The sequence below is a fragment of the Rhipicephalus sanguineus genome, chromosome 4, assembly GCF_013339695.2.
Source record: "Rhipicephalus sanguineus isolate Rsan-2018 chromosome 4, BIME_Rsan_1.4, whole genome shotgun sequence".
NCBI lineage: Eukaryota > Metazoa > Arthropoda > Arachnida > Ixodida > Ixodidae > Rhipicephalus > Rhipicephalus sanguineus.
This window is the reverse complement of record NC_051179.1, coordinates 20000486-20020766: the sequence shown is the minus strand read 5'-3', so window position 1 is coordinate 20020766 and position 20281 is coordinate 20000486. Positions and strand designations below refer to the sequence as shown.

The window sequence follows — 20281 nt, the reverse complement described above, 5'->3', positions numbered from 1 at the left end:
CAGCTAAAGACTTCCAACTAAAAACTGAGGCATCGTCGCTTTATTTTAACCCAATGCAGAACACAGACCCCGCCGTGGTAACCTGGCGGTTAATGTGTTGGACTGCAAAGCTCGAGGGCTGAAAATTGGGCGAGTTGGTATGAATTCAATAATTACGAAACGGCGCCAAGAAACAAGACAAAATCACTGAGTAACGCATGAACACAAGCGCCGAACTCTCAACTGAAATTTAATTCACACGTGCGAACACAAACGTACACCCGCAAGCGGCTACGCAAGGAACAACAAAAACATCGAAAAAGCTTCTACCCATTAAAATACAATACCTGTACTTCTTTGTGTGGCAAAGCGAGTTCTGCGGTTATGCTGGTGCGTCCCTCAGTTACTTTTTTCTTTCTTCGCGGCGCCATTTCATAATTATGAAAAAGCTCGAGGACACGGGTTCGACTCTCGGTCACGGCGGCCACATTTCGATGGGGGCAATATGTTGTCTTGTTGCTGAGTAAGTTAATGCTTTGAAATCGCGGTATATAACCAGTGCATGCATTTTACGCACTTGTCAGTCAGACAGAAGCACAGAATCTTCTGCTGCTGAATCGCACAAAACTTGCATTCATCTAATTAGCCGCAATTCATTCAATTCCATTGTTGCTCTTCCAAGTTTAGTTATGTCAAACTGTACTCCTAGTAAATTAAATAGAATTGTCTGAACTGAGGTGAAATTCCCGCTTAAAATACCGCCCGTTCCTGCGCCTATTTCTGTCCTCGTGTACTAGCATCTCGTACAGCGCTGGATTTCAACAGCGACGCGTGGCTCAAAGGAGAAAGTGGCGTTCAGTTTTAACGAATCTATTATTCGTCGCTGGGCGCCTGCTGCTTCCCCTGACGTGCTGAGTCAGTGACGCGATGATTGCCCCACCCTTTTCCTTTCAGCGCTAATGAAGCGCAGCCACAGAAATAAAAGTAATAATAAATAATTTCGCCATCCAGTTCATACGCTGAGCCTTCCCACGCACCGTGACAATTAGATTTGTTCGATTTAAGCTTTCGCTCGGGCTGTTCGCGTCCGCGTTATATTTAAACTACCACGTCTGGAAAGAACTCCTTTCCTAACGAGCACGCGCCTCTTCATCCTCATGTGCTACTTTTTCTCGGTATATTTTTTTTTTGATAAAACTCGCCTTGCTTGATTGGTTACGAGCATAATGGCGTCAACGTGTTCTCAGTTTCCTCATTAGAGTTCCTCGAGTTCACTGGGACTTGGTGTGGGCATCCGCCAATTAAACGAACAGCTGACGCTACAAAACCTATTATGCCTGAAGTTTACGTCAGGAAATCTATGAACAGGTAATGCTGCGTACTTAGGTCGTCCATACCTAGCTTCACTCTTCGTGTCCCTCTATGTCGACGCAGTTTGTGGTCACCTCATTCCCGGCATCATACTCAATTCATGTCAAGTTCTGTGTTTATTTTCAACAAGTTCACCTTGGTCTAGTTGCTGCGGTACACCCGTTCTACATTATGTTACTCTATATGGGCAGGCGGGTGACTGTTTCTTCAATTAAGACGTAGATGCAATCAGGAAAGCAAAAATGAAAATTGGGCAAAAGGACAACGTGCCGCGTGGCGTGTCATCATGGCCTTCGGGATTCGCGGACGTGCCCGCGCGAGATTCTCCGAGGCAACGTGCGCATGGGTTTTTCACGAGGTAAACGCCAGGTAAACGCCAGGTAAACGTGTTTATTGAGTGGGGCGTGATTTATAGGCTGCTAGCAATAAAATTAGACGACGACTTAAAAATTCAATTCAGTTGGTTATACTGTATTCACTACTTATTAGTGACCGATTTTCACAAGGTAAATTTTTATTGCAGCATGGTCTATGTCGTCACAAAGGCAAGACATTGTATAGGCCTATGAGATACACCCTGTATAGTCTAACGCGCAGCAAAGCTCCATAGGGCTTGTTAAAGGGCCCCTCACCAGGTTTGACAATTTTGACCTAACGAGCGCAATGCATACACTGGGCGTTCACGATCACGTCTGCCAAAATTTGCAACGCTACGCGCCGCGGAAATGGGTCAAATTTCAAGGTGAACGCTGCTTGCCCTTCCTCTCGCGGGCGCGCGCTCTAGAGAATGAGGGGATGACTTACATGAGAAAATGGCCCTACGTAGATGGTAGTGCCGTGACGTCGCTCCTGTACGTAGACGACTGTGCTCTGACGTCGCCAACAGTAGCACGTGACACTGCGATAATTATTTGACACGACATGCGTAGTTTGTGTAATTTGTTGCGGGAATAGATTAATAAAACTTGAGAGAAATAATGAGACACACAAAGGGAATGTGTGCGTCTTTTTCATTTTTTTCGTGAATTGCAGCGAGATGCGGCGCTAATGTGCGTCCCTTTCCCATGCGTTCGTGTCCCCGCGGTTAGCGCATCGAGCAGACGCCAGCCCTGGAAACGAAAGTAATGCTCTGGCGCGTTCGAGCACTCATTATGCTCATTTATTCTAGCGCGTCCAAGTAAACGTTAAAGCGGCACTGGCTCATGATACCACCACTCTCGTGGCCGTACAAATGTCTCAACTTTCATGCCCGTCCCGCAGAAACAGGCAGTACACCACAGAGAACGCCGACAAAACGCCCACGGCCGCTACATAAAAAAAAAAGGTGGCGGCCGTGCGACGCCGCTCGCGTGCTCGGGCTGGCTCGGGCACGTCATGCGCAAGTGACCATGCATGCGCATGACGTGTTCATGCGTATGTGTCAAGTGAAGAGGGCAGGGAAGAGATTTGGCTTGCTAAGGCTACACGGGGCGAGTGGCAAGGGTTTGAAACTCGCCTCCTCACATCATGGTTTCGCGCCGTTACAAATTATTGTTTTTCTCAGCTCGTAATGAACCGATTTGAAAAATTCTTGCGGCATACTGCTCTTCATTCGGCACACAACAACATGCAGCGTCTAACTAAAATGTGCTATGTGGCCTGGTGAGGGGCCCTTTAAAGCGCACCAAAGTGTGCAGTATTCACGGATTGAAACGCGAAAATTTCGAGCTAAGTAATGGACGCACGGGGATATGCGGGAATGGTCAAACCTTGCTAGGCCACGATCACATCTAATCCTGTGGCAGCGCCGTGTGGGACCTTTTGACCACCCCTGTACTTTCGGTTCCGGCGTCTACAGTTCGTGTCATATCGGCGTGATTTTGAGTCTCCACTTACATCAGAGCCAACATTATCGGCCAGATTGGCAGCGACATCACGCTGTTATGCGAGCAATTGCTCATAGCAATTGTTAAATAAATAAAAAAAAACGATGCCACGATTCAATCTGTGAGTCTTGCACACAACGCAAACGGATGTCGTTTTCTTTCCCACAGCATTCCAACCCCATCGGAGTACGGCCGTCGCTACAGAAATCAAACCTGCAACCTCGCGCTAAATAGCAGAACGCTGTGCACGGTAACCGAGTCGCTACTGTCGATACAATTTCAACCGAAGTGCTAAAGGATTGCGTGTGCAGTCGGGGAAATTACTTCCGTGAAATTACGGGAAGTATTCGCCAGTTAAAAAGCTGGTGGTAAGAACAGTTCCGGTAGCGGGATTATATACCCGCAAAGCCCTACCTAATCGCAGAGAGAGAGTTCGTTGGGTACTTGCGCTATTTGCGTCACTTCCCGTGGGTACCCAAGAGGATAACGTATGACGCATGCGCAGCCGCCACAAACTCTAACACAAAGCCTTGCATATACCCGGTTTTAAATTGCCTTTTCCTACCGGTCTCGGCAATGCGTAGGAGCTGCGGACGCGTTTGTCTCGACCGCTTGACGTGGCTATTTAGTGACTTTCCTGCAGCGACAATTTACACGACCTAGACAGTCCTTCACGTCTTTCCGTGAGCCTCGAGGATGAAGAAAATTAAAACAAAAAAAAAAGGAGAGGGACAGTTCGTTGAAACTAATTGCTGGCTCTGCGGTTGTGGAAAGTTTGGCAGCGATTGCAGCTATGCCAAGGCCAGCCAAGCTGCCTGCGTCGGTGGATTGGCTAACGCGTTAAGATAGAGCGAAAAATTAACGAAACCGCCTCGAGCACTGCCCACTTGCTGCGTACGGGAGATAGAGGGCCTCTTTAATGAAAACTGGGGAGAGTAGGAAGTTTTTCATTGATAAAGAAAAAAGGGCTTCGTGCATTTTGGGTGCTCCAGTCCAGGGTCTGACTGAGGTAGTTAGCTACACTAAAGAGTACTGATGTAGAACAATTAAATAATTTAAGATGAAATTCTGGAGTTTTACATGCAAGGGAGAGAGAAAGAGAGGAGTGGAATAAAAGAAAGGCAGGGAGGTTAACTAACTTTTGTCCAGATTGATGCCGTATTCGAGGGGGGGGGGGGTAACGGGGGTTCAAAAGCGAGAGATGCGAAAGAGCATGAGTCTATAGATGAAATATGTACTTTTGATTTATCATTGTTTCCATGCAGTGGATGAGACCCGAATAATATACAAGCGAGAGTATCAAAGCAAAAGACTGCAACGGGACTATCAGTTAATAATAGAACACACTGAGGCGTACGAAAGAACATCGAACATCGGTAACATAAAAACAGTCACAAGAGCTTAAGTGACAGCGAAGAACTAATAATTGAATGAATTACATACGTCAAGAAGCAGTGCTGTAGTTCATAAAGAAAAACGGTGAAAAGATACAGAATGGTAAAATGGTAAATATAACAAAAAAGTTAAATTACGCAAATGAAATGTGGAATGTAAACATGAATACCTAAAATATGGGTGACAATATGGAGACGCGAACACGACGCCTCCGCCCATGTCGCCGTGCTCGTGTCTTGTGTGCGTTGTCTTTCCTTGCGGCCAAATCTTAATGAAAACCACAAGATAATTAAGCCAAGGAACGTATAGGGGACAGTAATTATATTATTTTTAAGCGTGTTGTAGTAATCGTGATACGGATGTGAAGAAAGTAAAGTGGACGAAAAGACAGCTTGCCGCCGGCAGGGACCGAACCTGCAACCTTCGAATTACGCGCCCGATGCTCTTACCAATTGAGCTATGGCGGCGGTCGTCCCCCTGTCCACTTTATCGGGGATTTATGTGCACGTGCATAAATACCCGATAAAGTGGACGAGGGGAATCCGAAGGTTGCAGGTTCGGTCCCTGCTGGCGGCAAGTTGTCTTTTCGTCCACTTTACTTTCTTCACATCCATGTCACGATTACTACAATACACTTAAACAGCGTAATTTATGTCCCTTATCCCTTCCTTGGCTTCATTATCTGCTGGTTTCATTAAGGTTGTGTCAAACAAAGAAACGAGCCCTCAGAATTCCCTTTCTTCTAGTGGCAAAATGTCATGCAGTATGATGAACGGAGTAGACTTAGTTATGCAAGCAAAAAAAAAAAAAAAGAAACCTAAGGGCACGTTTAGTTGCATAAAATGATGATGAAGACTTGATGGTGTTGGGGTTCTTTGTTGTTGTTGTTGTTGGGGTTTAAGGTCCCAAAACTGATCTGGGTAAACTATTTTACAGTTTTATAGCCGTGAATGTCGATTGTCATTTTACCATAGTTAGAATAAACGATGTGCAGTAGAATATTTGGGAGATGTGAAAACCCACCATGATTCTGGCTAATAGGCAATTTTAGCTGGGCATTTACGATCCGCTCCGGTCAGACCGGCGAGTGCACACGAACGCGTAGAAGGAAATGTAGTGAGCGTGACTCAATTAACGCACAAACATGTTGCAAGAACTGTAGTGCGCGTGCGCAGAACGATGGTGCGACCGGCGGAACGTAGAACGCATCCCTCGCTCTGCTCGTGCAGCCAACTGACCGGAGTGTGAAGGTGCGTCCATTTTTGGCGCACTCGTCAAAACCACGAAATCTATGCAGTTCCCTGCGCTCTCTCGGGACGCTGCATCTGCGAGGGGCTGAGCGTTAGCGACGCTCAGCTAAAAGAACGTAATGAGGTATCTACGAGTGTGCACCAAACGTGTGTTTAGAAAAATTTATTATATCACAGAGCGTTTTTAAAAAAAATGTCTGCTTGCATGTGCATCGGCGTTCTTTTCTCGCCCTCCATTACTATCTTATGTGCATTCCCTTATCTCCGCTTTCCAGTCCGTTTCTTTGTCGCACGTTATCACTTTTTACAGTGCTGCAGGAGGAACGTAAAGATAAATGCCCCGTTTGTCTGTCAGCGTGCCTTTACTCCTTTATTTGTATCTTCCCGTCATGATAAATGAAGCGATACGATTGGGAATCAGCACAAATTATATATTTATAGAGATAAACCTGAGGACAGTTATGAACCGTGCTGGCAATGCACACAATGCAAAGAAACATGTAGAGTCGCGCCCAATATGAGCTGCAACGTGTTGTCCGTGCTCAAAGTGGCGCCAACACTGCAAAGCGGCACCGACGTAGCAAGAAATTAGTGAAGTAGAGACTGTTCCCATTGCTGATATTCTCTAAATCAATTTAACGTTTGGCCGGTGTCACCATTTAGGCTTGGGGCACCTTCAACTACGGCCAGCGTGTTGTAACTCATATTGAGCGTGAGTGCACATTCAAAATCAATTAAAGTTTGTTTGTTTGTTTATGCACAACTAATAGAACCGACAGAAAATTAAGCCAAGGGAAGCATGTTTTTAACGTTCACTGACATCGCACAGCACACGGGTCTCTATAGCATTTCGCCTTCATCGAAATGCGACCGCCGCCGCCGTCGTCGAACCCACGATCTGCGGCTCAGCAGTCGAGCACCGCAACCATTGGGCCACTGCGGTGACCATGAAAACGAATTAGTGTATCTTTGAGATCGCAGTGTAGTTGCAGTAACGTTTAAATCGACGTGTCACTTCTTGTAACTGGACTTGTCGGTGCGCGCATATATAAACAGTGGGGCATAAAATTGTTTGGAATAAATCAGAGACAGTGAAAGAGGGAAGTACACCCCTGTCATCTAAATTTATTAGGAGCGAAGAGTTTCCTTTGCAATGAAAAAACGTTCGCGCGAACTGTCACGTTGCTTCGAGAGTCGTGTTTTTCCTTTACGCTTCGAAAAAAAAAAACTACACTTGCAAGTGACCGTTCTTTCCTGTATGGCCTGGTTTTTTAATTTTCACGGAGCGTCGAGCCTGTTGTTTTCTGTTTTTATTTTACGTAATTCCATTTATTTACACAGCGGTAAACAAGACAAGGTTAAAAGGCAGCGTATAGCATGCTACGCGCACACGCATCTTAAAGGGGCCCTGCAACACCTTTCTTAGTTATATTGGAATAGTCTCATTATTGACGTATGACTCTTCACGAGTTATATGCCGCAAAAATTTTTCGAATCCGTCAAGTCTAAGTGGTGCTACCAAATTATAGAGATCACGTTCCGCAGCTTTCTCCCTCAACTCAACGCCGCGAGCGCGCGGACAGCTAGGCGGCGAGTCGGGGGAGGGAGCGCAGACGAGCGAGGCTCCGCCCAAGAGCGCCGGCGGGAATTTTTTCTTCATTTTTTTCTCTCTGACGTCTGGGCGCAACCACGTGGTCTGTGCCGCCACTTCCGGTCGGCTTGCGTCGTTCTCGTCGAGCGGAGCCGTATCGCGCGTGCTTGAAAACTGCGCTTCGGTTTGGTAATCTTGGGTGTGCACCTCGAACGCCGTAGTGTTTTCATCGCTTTGCCAACCATGGAAGCAAACCTGCGCGCTCTTTTGAAATGAGAGAGAGAGAGAGAGAGACTCTTTATTGGAAAAACAGAGATTTTGCCGGCGTCAGTATATAACCGCTGGCATGCTACTCTGTGTAGGGATGGGGAAGGGGTTGACAGACTAAAGAAGAGAGAGAAGGAAATAATAATATAAAGAAAGAATATAAAAAATGAAATGCGCAAGTGAACCTGATAGAATGTTTACAACGAGTGTGTCAGGTAAGTGAAGCCTTTGCTGTATGAAATAATCGGGGGGGGGGGGGGTGCAATCATAAAGCTTTCCTACTAGGCCAATGTTTGACAAGTAATTAAACAGGGACTGTAAAACCCGTCGCTGTTTAGAAGGGCCGGGCACTGGGCCTAATATGTTGGGCAACGTTAATTGATCGTGACAAATCATGTCCATTTGTCTCTCAAACACTGCTCTCTCATCGCGGTACGCGGAGCAGTCCAGTAATATGTGCTCTACTGTCTCTATGCTGCCACAGTTATCACAGCAGGGACTAGTGGTGCGCCCTATGCGGTACAAATAACTGTTCGTGTATGCCACGTTCAGTCGAAGACGATGGTACAGTGTCTCAAGTTGGCGAGGAAGTGTTGGGGAAATTTTCGCTCTCACTTCTGGGTCAATGCAACGAGACAGTTATCTTGTTGGAGCGGCAGATTCCAGAGGCGGTCATTTTCTTGATAGGCATATTTTTTTGCGATGTTTCGAGGCGTCGACTTTAGTAAAAAATATTCTTCTGAAATTCCGGTACTGGAGTCCATTTCGGGCTCCTTCAGCCGCTTTTTCGTTTCCTGAAATACCAGCATGGCCAGGTATCCATTGGAACTTAATGTAATGTCCATCAATCGTAGCCTTGTGATGATGATAGGCGATATCAGATGCTACACTTGGGTGATTACCATGCTTGTGCCTGTTCCATATACTTTGCAGGGCTGCTTTAGAATCTGTAAATATCACCCATGTTTTGGCAGTTGCTGTCGTAGTATAAACATAGGAGCCTCTTCAATGCCATATAGCTCAGCTGACGTAGAAGATGTCGCTCTCTCAAGACGATACGAGAGGGATTTTCCTGTTGAGGGCACAAAAACTCCATATGACGATCGACGTTGCCTTGTAGAACCATCTGTGAATATGTGCGTTTCGGCTGCGTATTCTTTATACATATACTCCAACGCTATCTGATGAATTGCTGCTTGGGCATTTTCCTTTTTGCACTAATTCCGGGGATATACGGCACAATTTCTAGTGGTGACAGTGTCCAGGGTGGGATGTTCTTTGGCATAATAGGTGACGTCTGAGCAGGGATCGTAATACGTGCGCCTATGCTTCCGACGGCCTGCCCGAAACTAGATGTAGCACTGGCTTTAGAAATATTCTTTAGAAAGTGGTTCTTGTTGTGAAGAACGTGTCTGAGGTGAATCCGAAGTGTCTCCTGCGAAGCTATCACTTCAAGAGGCAGACATCCGGCTTCTGCTACAGTTGCTACTCGAGACGATCCCTTTGGAAGGCCGAGACATATTCGAAGACAGTTGTTACGTGCCGCTTCAAGTTTTCCTCTTGCTTGTATAAGACATATTATGCAGGATGGGCAGGTAATAACGCAAGGTACCGTCAACGTAGGCCTTTTGAAGGAGCACCATTGTTCGGCAGTTGCTGCCCCACTGTGACCCGGCTAAAAATCGGAATACGTGCGACGCCGACGAAATCTTCTCAGTCAGTTTCTTCACTTGAGGAGACCATGTGAGATTCCTATCAATCGTCACCCCAAGAAACCTTTGTGTCTTCACGTATGGAAGGGTGCGACCACCCAACACTAGTGGGTATTTTTCCATTCTTCTCCTCGAGAAAGCCATAGCAACGCTTTTGTCGGGGGACAGTTTGAGACCTCTTGAATTTAGGTAGGCCGATATGTTTGCCAGCGCTCTCTGGAGACGTTGTTGGGTGTTTCTTCGGGAACGCGCTGCACTCCAAATGCAGATATCGTCCGCATACAGTGTGATGCTGACGCCACGGGGCAGGTTTCTTTTCAGATGGATAAGCACTAGATTAAAATAATACCGGGCTCAACACAGCTCCTTGTGGTACTCCCTTTTCGACGGCATGGAACGTTGTAGGGCCCTCCGGTGTACACATGAAAAGTTGGCGCCCTGAAGATAATCTGCAATCCATGCGTAAAGCCGTCCTCCAAGACCAAGGGTTTCCAAAGCGTCAAGTATTGCTTGTGATAGACGGAATCATATGCGGCCTTAATGTCTAAAAATAACGCAGTAGGTGTGTTTCCGCAAGCCAATTCTTCTTCAACTGATGAGATCAAGGCAATGACATTGTCAATGGCAGACCTATTTTGACGGAAGCCATTCATTTCCTCCGGGTAAATTTTCTTAGTTTCCAGAAACCAGTCAAGACGTTTGTGAATCATTTTTTCGAATAGCTTCCCTACGCAACTAAGCAGAGATATGGGTCTGAAGGAGGCGTAATTTGTTGGCTGCTTTCCCGGCTTCAATATAGGAATAACTTTAGCAAGTTTCCATTCCTTAGGAACCTCCCCATTTATCCACGAGGCGTTATAGTACTCCAGAAGACGTAGGCGAGATGTGGGGCTTAAGTTTGCGAGGGCTGCATAACTCACGCCGTCATGACCAGGAGTTGATCGCTTGTTCGTGTCGCTGATTGCTGCCTTGAGCTCGTCAATTGTGAAAAGTTCCTCTAAGTCAGGAAAGGTCGCTCGAGGTGTACAAGTCTGATGATTTGCAATGTTCAGAGATGGCGTTGCCCCGCTGGAAAGGAGCCTACAGTACTGCTCTGCCACCTCTTTCAGCGATGCGCGCTCATGTAGTGACAGCGCAAGAAAAGGGTAAAGCTGTGCGGCTCCTTGCGAATGCCTCTGATGACTCGCCAGATTTTGCTCAGCGGTTTTCGTATATCCAGCGTACCACAAAAGTCTTTCCATCTTTTTCGGTTCAGTTTGGTTAAGTAACGTCTATGTGTCTTTGTGCCCGTCGGCAAGCTCTGAGGTCTTCGATACTTTTTGTACGTAGAGCCTTCCTTTCGGCACGCCTTCGAATGGCACATAATCTTTCGAATTCTTCGTCGTTAGTTGGTATATACATCGTTTAACGACAGAGCGAGTGCTTTTTTGGAGGCAATGAGCTATTGTTGGTATTAATTCTGCATTCGTAGTCGAGGCTGTGATCCCTTTGTCTACCGCTGCTGTGTAAGCGTCCCAGTCTACCGACTTCAGTGTCACTTTCTTGGGCGACTTCCGAAGATGACGGGCAGAGATTAGGATAGGGTAGTGATCGCTTCCTCGAGTCTCGAAGTCTGTACACCATCCAAACATTTGGACCACTTGACTTGAGACGAATGTGACATCGATGCAGCTGACAGTCTTCGGATTTTTCAGGTAAGTTATGCTGCCATCATTTAAGGGCTCTATATTGTATTTTGCAAGAAGTTTGGCCAGCTTAGCACCACGAGCACATGTATAAGAACTGCCCCAGATCTCGTTATGTGCGTTGAAATCGCCACAAATAATATGCGGAGACTGAGTGCTTGTCAACAAGTTTTCGAGTCTTGATACGTCGAACGGTGATCCTGGTTCCAAGTAGACCCCGATTAGGGTAAACACTTGAGATGCAATCATTGTGGTTGCGCAAACATATTCATTCTTGTCATGTGGTCCAACGTCAATCACAGATGCAGGCACATCGTTTCGAAATCCAATGAGGAGTCGGCTAATTCCGCTTTGTCGCCTGGAATGATGAAAATAATAACCTTGTAACCTAAACTGCTCGTCGACGCGAGACTCGGAAATGACCATGAACGGGAAACGGTACACTCGCGCTAGATACTTAAAGTCTGGTAACTTGGACCGCAAACCGCGAGCATTCCACTGGAAAATAGTACATGTACGGAAGTGCTTGTTGGTGGACACCGCTGGCGAGTCGATTGGTAGCGAATCCATGGTTGTTACTCAGAAGAACCACGGCGTTGCGCCGTGGGAGAAGTGGTCACTAGTGGTTCAAAAGCCAGGACTGCCTGCACCTCTGGGATGTCTTTCAACGATGGGTTGGCACACAGGAGAGCCTTGATTGCCGCGAACATCATGGAATCAGCATACTTGATAGTCCTGTATGGTGCTGCCACCCAACAGCTTTTCTTGGCTCTTCCTGTTCTGTTGCGACTTTGGGGACATTTGTTGTTGACTTGCATCTGGATCACTAGAGGACTTTTCTTGGCTCTTTGCAGATGATGGTCTTTCTGGTTTCCTTTCACGACTGAGGCAAATGACTTTTTCGAGGTTGTGTCGCTGCGCTGGATTTGCTGCTCTTGCTGCTTTTGATTTGTAGATGTGAATATCACATCCGGATTCGGCGGCGGTTCTCGTCGTTTTCGCGCTTTTCCCTGGAATTGCTCCATTGTCCCGTGCTAGAGTAGCTGCTTTCTTTTTGGGGCACCCGCCATATGACGCAGCATGGTCAGCTCCACAGTTTGCACATCGAGGCTGAGAACGGGACGTACACTCCTTGTGCGTATGTGCGCCAGCGCATATCTTGCAGCGGATGGGGCCGTTGCAGTATTTCGCTATATGCCCATGTCTTTGACATCTGAAGCACTGAGTAGCGGATCCTATATATTCCGTTACAGGATAACTGCAGAATCCAAATGACACTCGGCTTGGTAAAGGGGCGTCTTTAGAGAATTCGAGGATGACCGAACGTCTTCGGGTCTCCGTTACACCGCCATCTTCGTTTGGAATGTAAGCAACTTGCCTTTTAGCAGATATAACCCCTTGTTCGCTCAATACTCCTTGAGGTCGTCATCTGAGTACTCAACAGGGACGTCCTGTATCCTCCCGTACGTGGCAGAGTAGGAGTACGGAACTCGTGCTTCTACAGCAATACCCGCCAGGTCTGTCACCGCGAGGAGGCGATTAGCTGCAGGAACTGAAGACATTGTCACCATGAGGCTGCCATCCTTGTTGAGACGATGGCTGAGTACCTTTTCTTGGGCTGTTATCACGACTGCAGAAGCCAGGAGATTTGGGTGACTTTCCAGAAGCTTCTGTTAGGTTGAGTTGGCTTGAATATGACAGGAACACCTGCAGCTCTTTCTTTTGTAGGAGACAACAGTGAAGGCTGCCTGGTCCATCTCTTCGTTGGTCTTCTGTAGACGCCCTTGACTGAGCGTCATCCTCACGCAGGCCGTTTTCTTGCTTGTTCATCTTCTTTGTGGTCTACAGAATGAATATGCTGACCTGATGCCTGAGAACTTGCGGTGGATGCCATTAGAGCATCATGAAGGGCGGGCGACAACGGAGGGCCCGCCGCGCTGCTGCTTCTGGCCAACACCGTTTCGGGAGTCGATCGCTGTACTTGCGTCGCAGGGACGGTGACCCCCAGACCGTCCTTCGTTGATGTCGAGGCACAATATTAAAAGATGAACTCTACTCTTGCTAAAAAGACTGAAAATTACAGACGAGCGTTGAGAAGCCAGCCTTTCATACGTCTTCCTTCTTCTTCCCCCTCCTTTTGAAATGAAATAACCGATCTCAAACTGTTTTGAAATGAATAACAGTTGAGATCGGTTTCGGCCCATACTCCGATACACCGCCTCGTAAGACGGCACTGGCAGAAGACTCCGAGCGCCGCCATTACCGGACGCCAGCATTGTTATCGGAGACATGCTGCACGGCTGCCTCGGTCGGTCGTGAGAAGGTGCCGACGATGCAGTTCCCAGCTGACGAGGCAACACCCGAACGGCTGCCACTCTCAACGGCAACCGGCGATGGTCAAAAGCACAGAAATATTCACGTTTTCGGCACTGCGCATGGCGAAGAAAACGGAACCACGCAACTACGAGCAGACGAGCTGTCGGTGAGACCGGAAGTGCTAATATTAATGTGTGTTCGGTGTTTTTAACGCGATAACAGAATATAAACATACATATTATCTACTTATTGAACTCAAAATTAACAACGAAAGTAATAATGAGGGTGTTATCGTGATTATAACATCAGCCAATGGTGGAACAGCCGACAATCGCGTCATATTTTGCGGACTAATACATCATTTGTCGAGAGAAGAGGGAGCGATTTTCAGCTGACTTTGAGAATTTATTGTAAATTCCAGGCCGTGCGCATCGCTATAAAATTTGGCTCGCGTGTTCTCGGGAGCCTCGACTACCGATCGGCAGCGCTTTTTGAGCATGCTCGAAAAGTGTTGCAGGGCCCCTTTAAGAGGCGGATATATCCGTGGCGTGGTGAAAAAACAGTGACGCCCGTTGATTTGCTGTTCGCTCGTTAGGTGTCGTATAAATTGAATCTGAGGGAAGTATTTCGGTATAGAATGCCAAGGTTGGTCGCACCGACGTACACCCGGCAGCGAAAGTTTACGGGACACGACATCTGCGAAAACACTGAATTCCCGCTTATCTCGAACTCACAGCCTCTTATTAAAAGATCTCATTACATCTTTAATCAAAAGCTTACGCGTTTGGTAGTACTTGCAACTCACACAGTTATCCTTCAAATTGAAGGACATGCATTGACAGAGCAGGAATTCGTGTTTGCCGTCGAGCCTGCATTCAGTAAAGCTTTGTCACTTGGTGTAGATTTAAAGGGACACTAAAGAGAAACCATGAATTGGTTTAGGTTGATAAAGTGGGCTCGGAGAACTCTTGTGTAGTTTATTTCACCACCATGGTTTATTATTAGAGGAGAAAACCAAGTTCAAAGTTTCATTTTTAAATTTCGCGCCGAACTTTGTAATTCGTGACGTAAAAGATTTCAAAGAGCATTTAACGTATTTTGGCGCCACTGGCTCGACGAAATTTCCACAAACTCGTTATGTCAAATCTCTCGCACCCTCAGAGGACAATGTACTTCGATTTAACCGATTAAGAACTACGTAGGCCCAAGCAGGCGCCGTCGAAAATACGTGACGTCACGGCAAATGGTGCGGGAATTCCAAGGTGGCGTCGCCACCTGTATTTTCTTTTTGCGCGTTTTCTCGCTTATTAAGCGTCTTCTCGCAGCAAGCGCGGTGTTTTTGGTATCGTGGAAGACTACCTTACTAATGCGAGAAAAATTGTTTTGCTCTTTAGTGTCCCTTTAATGATGATGATAGTGTAATAATAATAATAATAATAATAATAATAATAATGATGATGATGATGATGATGATTATAATAATAATAATAATAAAATTTATGTCAATCTGATTGACTGACACTCTCACTGGTATTTGCGAATAAAGCTGCTTTCGTTTTGGCAATTCTTTGCAAGGACAGAGCACAAGACAAAAGTTTTGGACGTTTCCGCCGGCATACTCTTAGCTCTGGCGTAAGCATGCCGCGCTCTAACACCGTAGCTGATTTCGACAGAAATTACCAGCCTATCAGGCACACTGCAAAGTGAAGTCCACAATCACTGCACGACGTGTTTCTAAAAGCATACTGATAAAGCAACAAATCAAATCGTAATGAATACCGCGGCCCACGTACATCACCATCATTCTCAGTCTTTTTTAGTCCGCTACAGGACGAAGACCTCTCCCAACGATCTCCAGTTTCCCATAACCTGTGCGAGCTGATTCAATTTTATCCCTGCGAACTTCTTAAATTTTGTCACTCCACGTATCCAACCCTCTGCCTTCCTTGACTGCGTTTCCCATCCCTTGGTAACCATTCTGTTGCTCAAGCTTACTGTCCACTGGTTCTCTGTGCTACTCTTTACGTGGCCAGCCCAAGTCCGTTCCTTTCGTTTGATGTCAACTAGGATATTCGCGACCCCTGCTTGTTCCCAGACCCATTCTGCCGCCCTCGGATCTCTTAATATTACTGCTATCGTTTTTAGTTAACAGCACAAACACGATAACAGCGCAAATACGAAATTGCAATGATACAGATGTTTCATAGCTGAACACACCGGCTGTGGGTGAACAAGCAAGGAACACCGGTGCCAGAAAACTAAGACGCGCGCTCCAAAAGAAGAATACAAATGTCTTGTAGACGGCTTCAATAGCTGCAGACGTTGTGTAGCTTACTTCGGCTGGTCGCGGACGTTTACAAATCTGCTTGAATTAGCAGCATACCACACGGCAAACAAATGAGAGATGCACTTAGCAGTCTCTAATATTTTGTGGGGAGAGTCTTCACATGTACTTACAAAGATGCAACGATCGCGTATTTCCGGAAACACAAAATTACGATTTTAATGATGCATTCACGGTTGCACTGCGACGAGTCTGTGGGGTTGAATTCGTATAAAATAGCAATTTTTTATGTTTATTTGGTCATATAGCCCATCCCTTTTCACTCCGATAGCTCAAGCCGCTTCACGGCGTGAGAAAACGGCTTCTGAGCAAATTAACTTCAAAGTATTCAAATCAGGAACTCGTGCTAGCACTCAAGATTTCGGAAATGCTATGATACCAAAATGTTTGCGACGGCGGCCACACGCCAATGTTTGTGTTGAAAGTGCAAGCATCCCGAAATCAGGAACACGAATGAAGAAAATGCTTACATACAAGGCAGACGAAAGTGTATCGCAGAAAAAGAAAGAATACAAAATTGTTGGCGGCAGGAACCCTTGCGGCAATTCCATCAATAGGAAGGGATTAAAGAGTGGGAGAGGAGATTGGGGTTTTGTTTTTCCAGAGAGAAAGTGCAGTAATAAATCACTGCAACATCGTTTCAATCGATCTCCATCTTGTTGTTCCGTACGTCCATTCTATTGGCTCCCTCCAACACTCAACACAGCACACTCTGACCTTGCGCATGCTGTCAAACAGCACCGGACAAATATAAACACGCATAACACAATAGCAGCGACGTCGCCTATAAGCCATAACGTTGTTTACACCCGCTTGTGCAAACATCAAAACAGGCCGGCCGTATCCGCGCTATCATATCCGCCGAGTGGCAATATAACACAGTTTGCCTAACACCTTGTGTACATACATACACTCACCTGCTTGCGGACGACGCTATAGATGCGGATGTAGAAGAAAGCGATGAGCAGCGCCGGGTACACGATGGTGGCAAAGTAGAGAAACACAAGAAAGCTGTACTTCATCACGGGCAGGAAGAGGCAGTCGCCACTCGAGGCAGCCTCGGAGTCGTGCCATCCCAGCAGGGGCAGGAATCCCAGCACGAACCCGCTGAGCCAGCAGGCTATGACGACGCTGAGAACGACACTCTCGGAGGCTAGCCTCTGATAGGCCAACGGGTATAGTATGGCCCAATAACGGTCCACGGACACGGCAACCAAGTGTAAGATGGAGACGGTACAGAGGACCACGATGAAGGAGAGCATCGCGACGCAGGCGAGAGGAGAGTCATGCGGTATGCCTGCCCGCGTGAGCACCGCGAACGGTATGGCTAGGACGCCCACTAGAAGGTCGGCCACTGCCAGGCTTAGGATGTAGTAGTTGGTCAGCCGACGTCGCAGACGACGCTCGCGCGCGAAGCAAACGAGAACTGCCAGGTTACCGAACGTCGCCAGGAAGGCTACGGATGCCTCGACGCTGGTGTAAACGACTGGAGGCGCCTGCCAGATCGTCATGGTTGGCGGTGGTGGTTAGTGAAGGGGGTAGGATCTAGGCGCGCCACTTTGGCGACGAGGTTGCGAGAACTTTTGACCCGCGGCTCCCAAGCGCGCGCGCGCCGTCTCACTTCACCCCATTGATGCGTCTCAGCTGGTGCGACGACGCGAGGGGAAGAGCCGGCGCGCGGCGGGCGCGTCGCGAGCAGACGACAGTCGGCGGCTGTTGAACGTCGGCCGCGCGCGCATGCGTGAGGTGGCGACGCTAGCGCCCCCGCGAAATCAGAGCGGCGGAGGCGCATTTCGCTTTCGCTTCTTCCTACTTGGAACGATTTCGCAACTTTGTGCGGGTTTCTTCTCGTTCGCCCAGTGTCGGATCTGTGAAACGCGGCCGAAAGCCTTCCACGAGCACAATCTCCGCAGTCGAATACGTCACAAATGTCGTACGAATGGTGTAATCACTGAAGACAGCGATCCTTGCGCCATAACGCTTCAGCATGACATCCATTTCAGCCAATTTCGCAACGGGAGCGAAATGCGCAGATGGTAAAATAATACTGGCAATGCTAGGAGCGCAAGTGCACGAAACGTGCACTTCTGGGCGCATTTCCAACGACGTGGATATTGGTTGGTTGGTTGGTTGGTTGGTTGGTTGGTTGGTTGGTTGGTTGGTTGGTTGGTTGGTTGGTTTGTCCTTGGCAACCTGGCGCAACGTAACGCATTCCGCGTCGTAATTCATTTCTCTTCAGTGAGCATAATAACGAGCACGTGCTATTTCTAGTTTATCCTATCACTTCGTTAGGTCTTAGAAACATGAAATACAGAAAGTGTTTTACAGCGTGGGTCAGAGGTGGTGGGTTAGTGACGAAAACGAACATGCGAGCGCTGTTTGTTAGCGAAGTTAAATTCCATTTCTTGTCTATTTGTTTTCTTTCTTTGCTCTAACTAGGCGCTTAAGAAGCAGAATTTGTGCGCGCCAGCAAAAACGCGAGTATGCATTTTTTTTTTGTTTCTTCGGCGTCATCGACCGTACCACGCACGCCATTTCACAGTGTACACAAGATTCTAGTGTGGGCGCTTCGCCGATGCTATTAAAGGTAACACCATATCGTAGACTGCTTGCGCAAGAAGTCAATATCTTTTGCAAACATCAGGGAAAGTGGATTTTCTTTCACGCTGCCGTACAGGCGCCGCTGTCCGACACATTTTATTGTTAACTTTCACTCGATTTTATCGGAGATTGCGTCGGACCAATCTTTCTGAGTAACCTTGAAGGGCAGACCAAGCGTCGGGATCGTTCTAAGGCTATGAAGAATATTTGACGAGGTCTATATCGAGTTGCGTGCAGTGCAGTGAGAACACCGCTATTGCCCAGATACGCCTGTCACGTGTTCAAATAAGAATTTTAATTTGGGCCGATTGACTTGAAAGGTGCGTTCTACTAGGTTTGTCGTCTTGATCTTTTTTTTTTCGCTTCTTCTATCTGTGCTTTATTTATTCTTGGATATCAAAATCAGGAAGCGATATAAAAAATTAAAGAGAAAAAGGTAACGCAGGATCACTCAAAGGTATGCAACACTTAACGTGCAACGCTTCCACCACCAAAAAGAAATATAGAAATAGAAGCCGACGTCTTTTCAATGACGGCATAAGTGGAGAAGCGGCTTGTTTTGTTTGCTTTCTTTTTCGTTATTCTTCTTCTTCTTCCTTATATCTGTATGATCTTACCGTCGTCGAGGGGCATGATCACAATGAATTTTTTTGGCACGCCTTACAAGACAGATGCGTCGAGTGCCAGAAAATCATTCAAACGCTGTCGCCAATCAAAGGGTGCGTAAGGCGGTGTTTTTATGCATAATAATTGACTATTTTATTTTTTTATTACGACGAAGATTTGCCTCAATAAGACCTAATGCTAGTTGCGCAAATTATATTGGCCGTAGAGCCTGTCTTGTGGGGCGTACGATTTGAGGACACATGCCGATATTAAGAAAAAAGTGTGAAACAGACAACGTATCATTTGCGTATTAGTGTGCCGTGCAAGAACTAAAAAAAAAAACTGAAAGAAGCAAGAGAACAAAGCGGTAATCTTAAATCCAAGTGAAACCTAGAGGGTGAACAGTCAAATCAGTCAAGTCAAGGTCACGTGGTACGGTCACGTGGGAAGTCCAGAACGGCGGTAGTGCCTCATACGAGGTCGGAGGCACGTTCGTGTGACGGCAGTATGCAAGAACAAGCTAAGTGAATGCAGGAATCCCGGCGTACGTTCGTATGTCTAAACAACCTTTCGTGATTCCGTGTAACCGAAAAGACAAGTTTAATAGGAAGCTCTTTCGTTCCGTGCAACGAAACAGCTTTTTCCTGTTTCTCTTTTCTTTCTTTCTTTTCATATTAGAGTGCTACGTGCTTCTACGACTACAACAGCCGTAGGTTGTTTTCTTTTCGAGCCAAGAGTTCTTATCTTCACGCGCGTCGTAGCTATACATACCTCGAGCTTCTGCAGCGCATGATATAATGCGCACTTTGAGTCCTCGATTGTACTTGCAAATGCTTTGATACACTCTTGCCTGATTCGGGAAAGGGAGCATGCGGAAAAGACCCCATTCTCGAAGGGACGACAAGGACGACGAAACGAGATGTTGGGGGGGGGGGAGTCGTTGGCTCGTGACTCGGGTGGGGCGACGCACTCTCTTCTTGCGTTATTCCCAGCCTCGCAATAAATCTGTCCGAGCAAGCACGTGGTCACACCGGCGGCAGGCCGCGTGTTGTCATTTCGTCGGAAAGTTGCCACTCCGACAAGTAGGAAAATGACTGTCACGTGTCCCTTCCGGTTATCTAAGGAGGGCCCCGCAATATCTCTTCAAGCAGATGATTGTCCAATTTTCGATATGTCGTATGATCATTTTTTTTCTGCAAATGAACAATTTGAGCGTACATGCTGCGATTGCAAAAGTGAAGTCTCACAGCAGCACGCTTAGCGTGCGATGCGCTGGTCATTATCACGCGCGCGTGTGTG

The 20281-nt window shown here is 47.0% G+C and overlaps 1 protein-coding gene across 1 annotated transcript in view; it reads right to left on the bottom strand.

Annotated features, from left to right (window-relative positions):
* Window positions 1-17367, bottom strand: part of LOC119389552 (adenosine receptor A2b) — an 80793-nt gene extending 63426 nt beyond the window's left edge. The window contains exon 1 of the mRNA XM_037656864.2: window positions 16693-17367. Within this exon, the coding sequence (XP_037512792.1) occupies window positions 16693-17286 (594 nt within the window). The 5' untranslated portion in view covers window positions 17287-17367. The remainder of the gene's footprint in view (window positions 1-16692) is intronic.
* Window positions 17368-20281: the final 2914 nt, after the last annotated feature.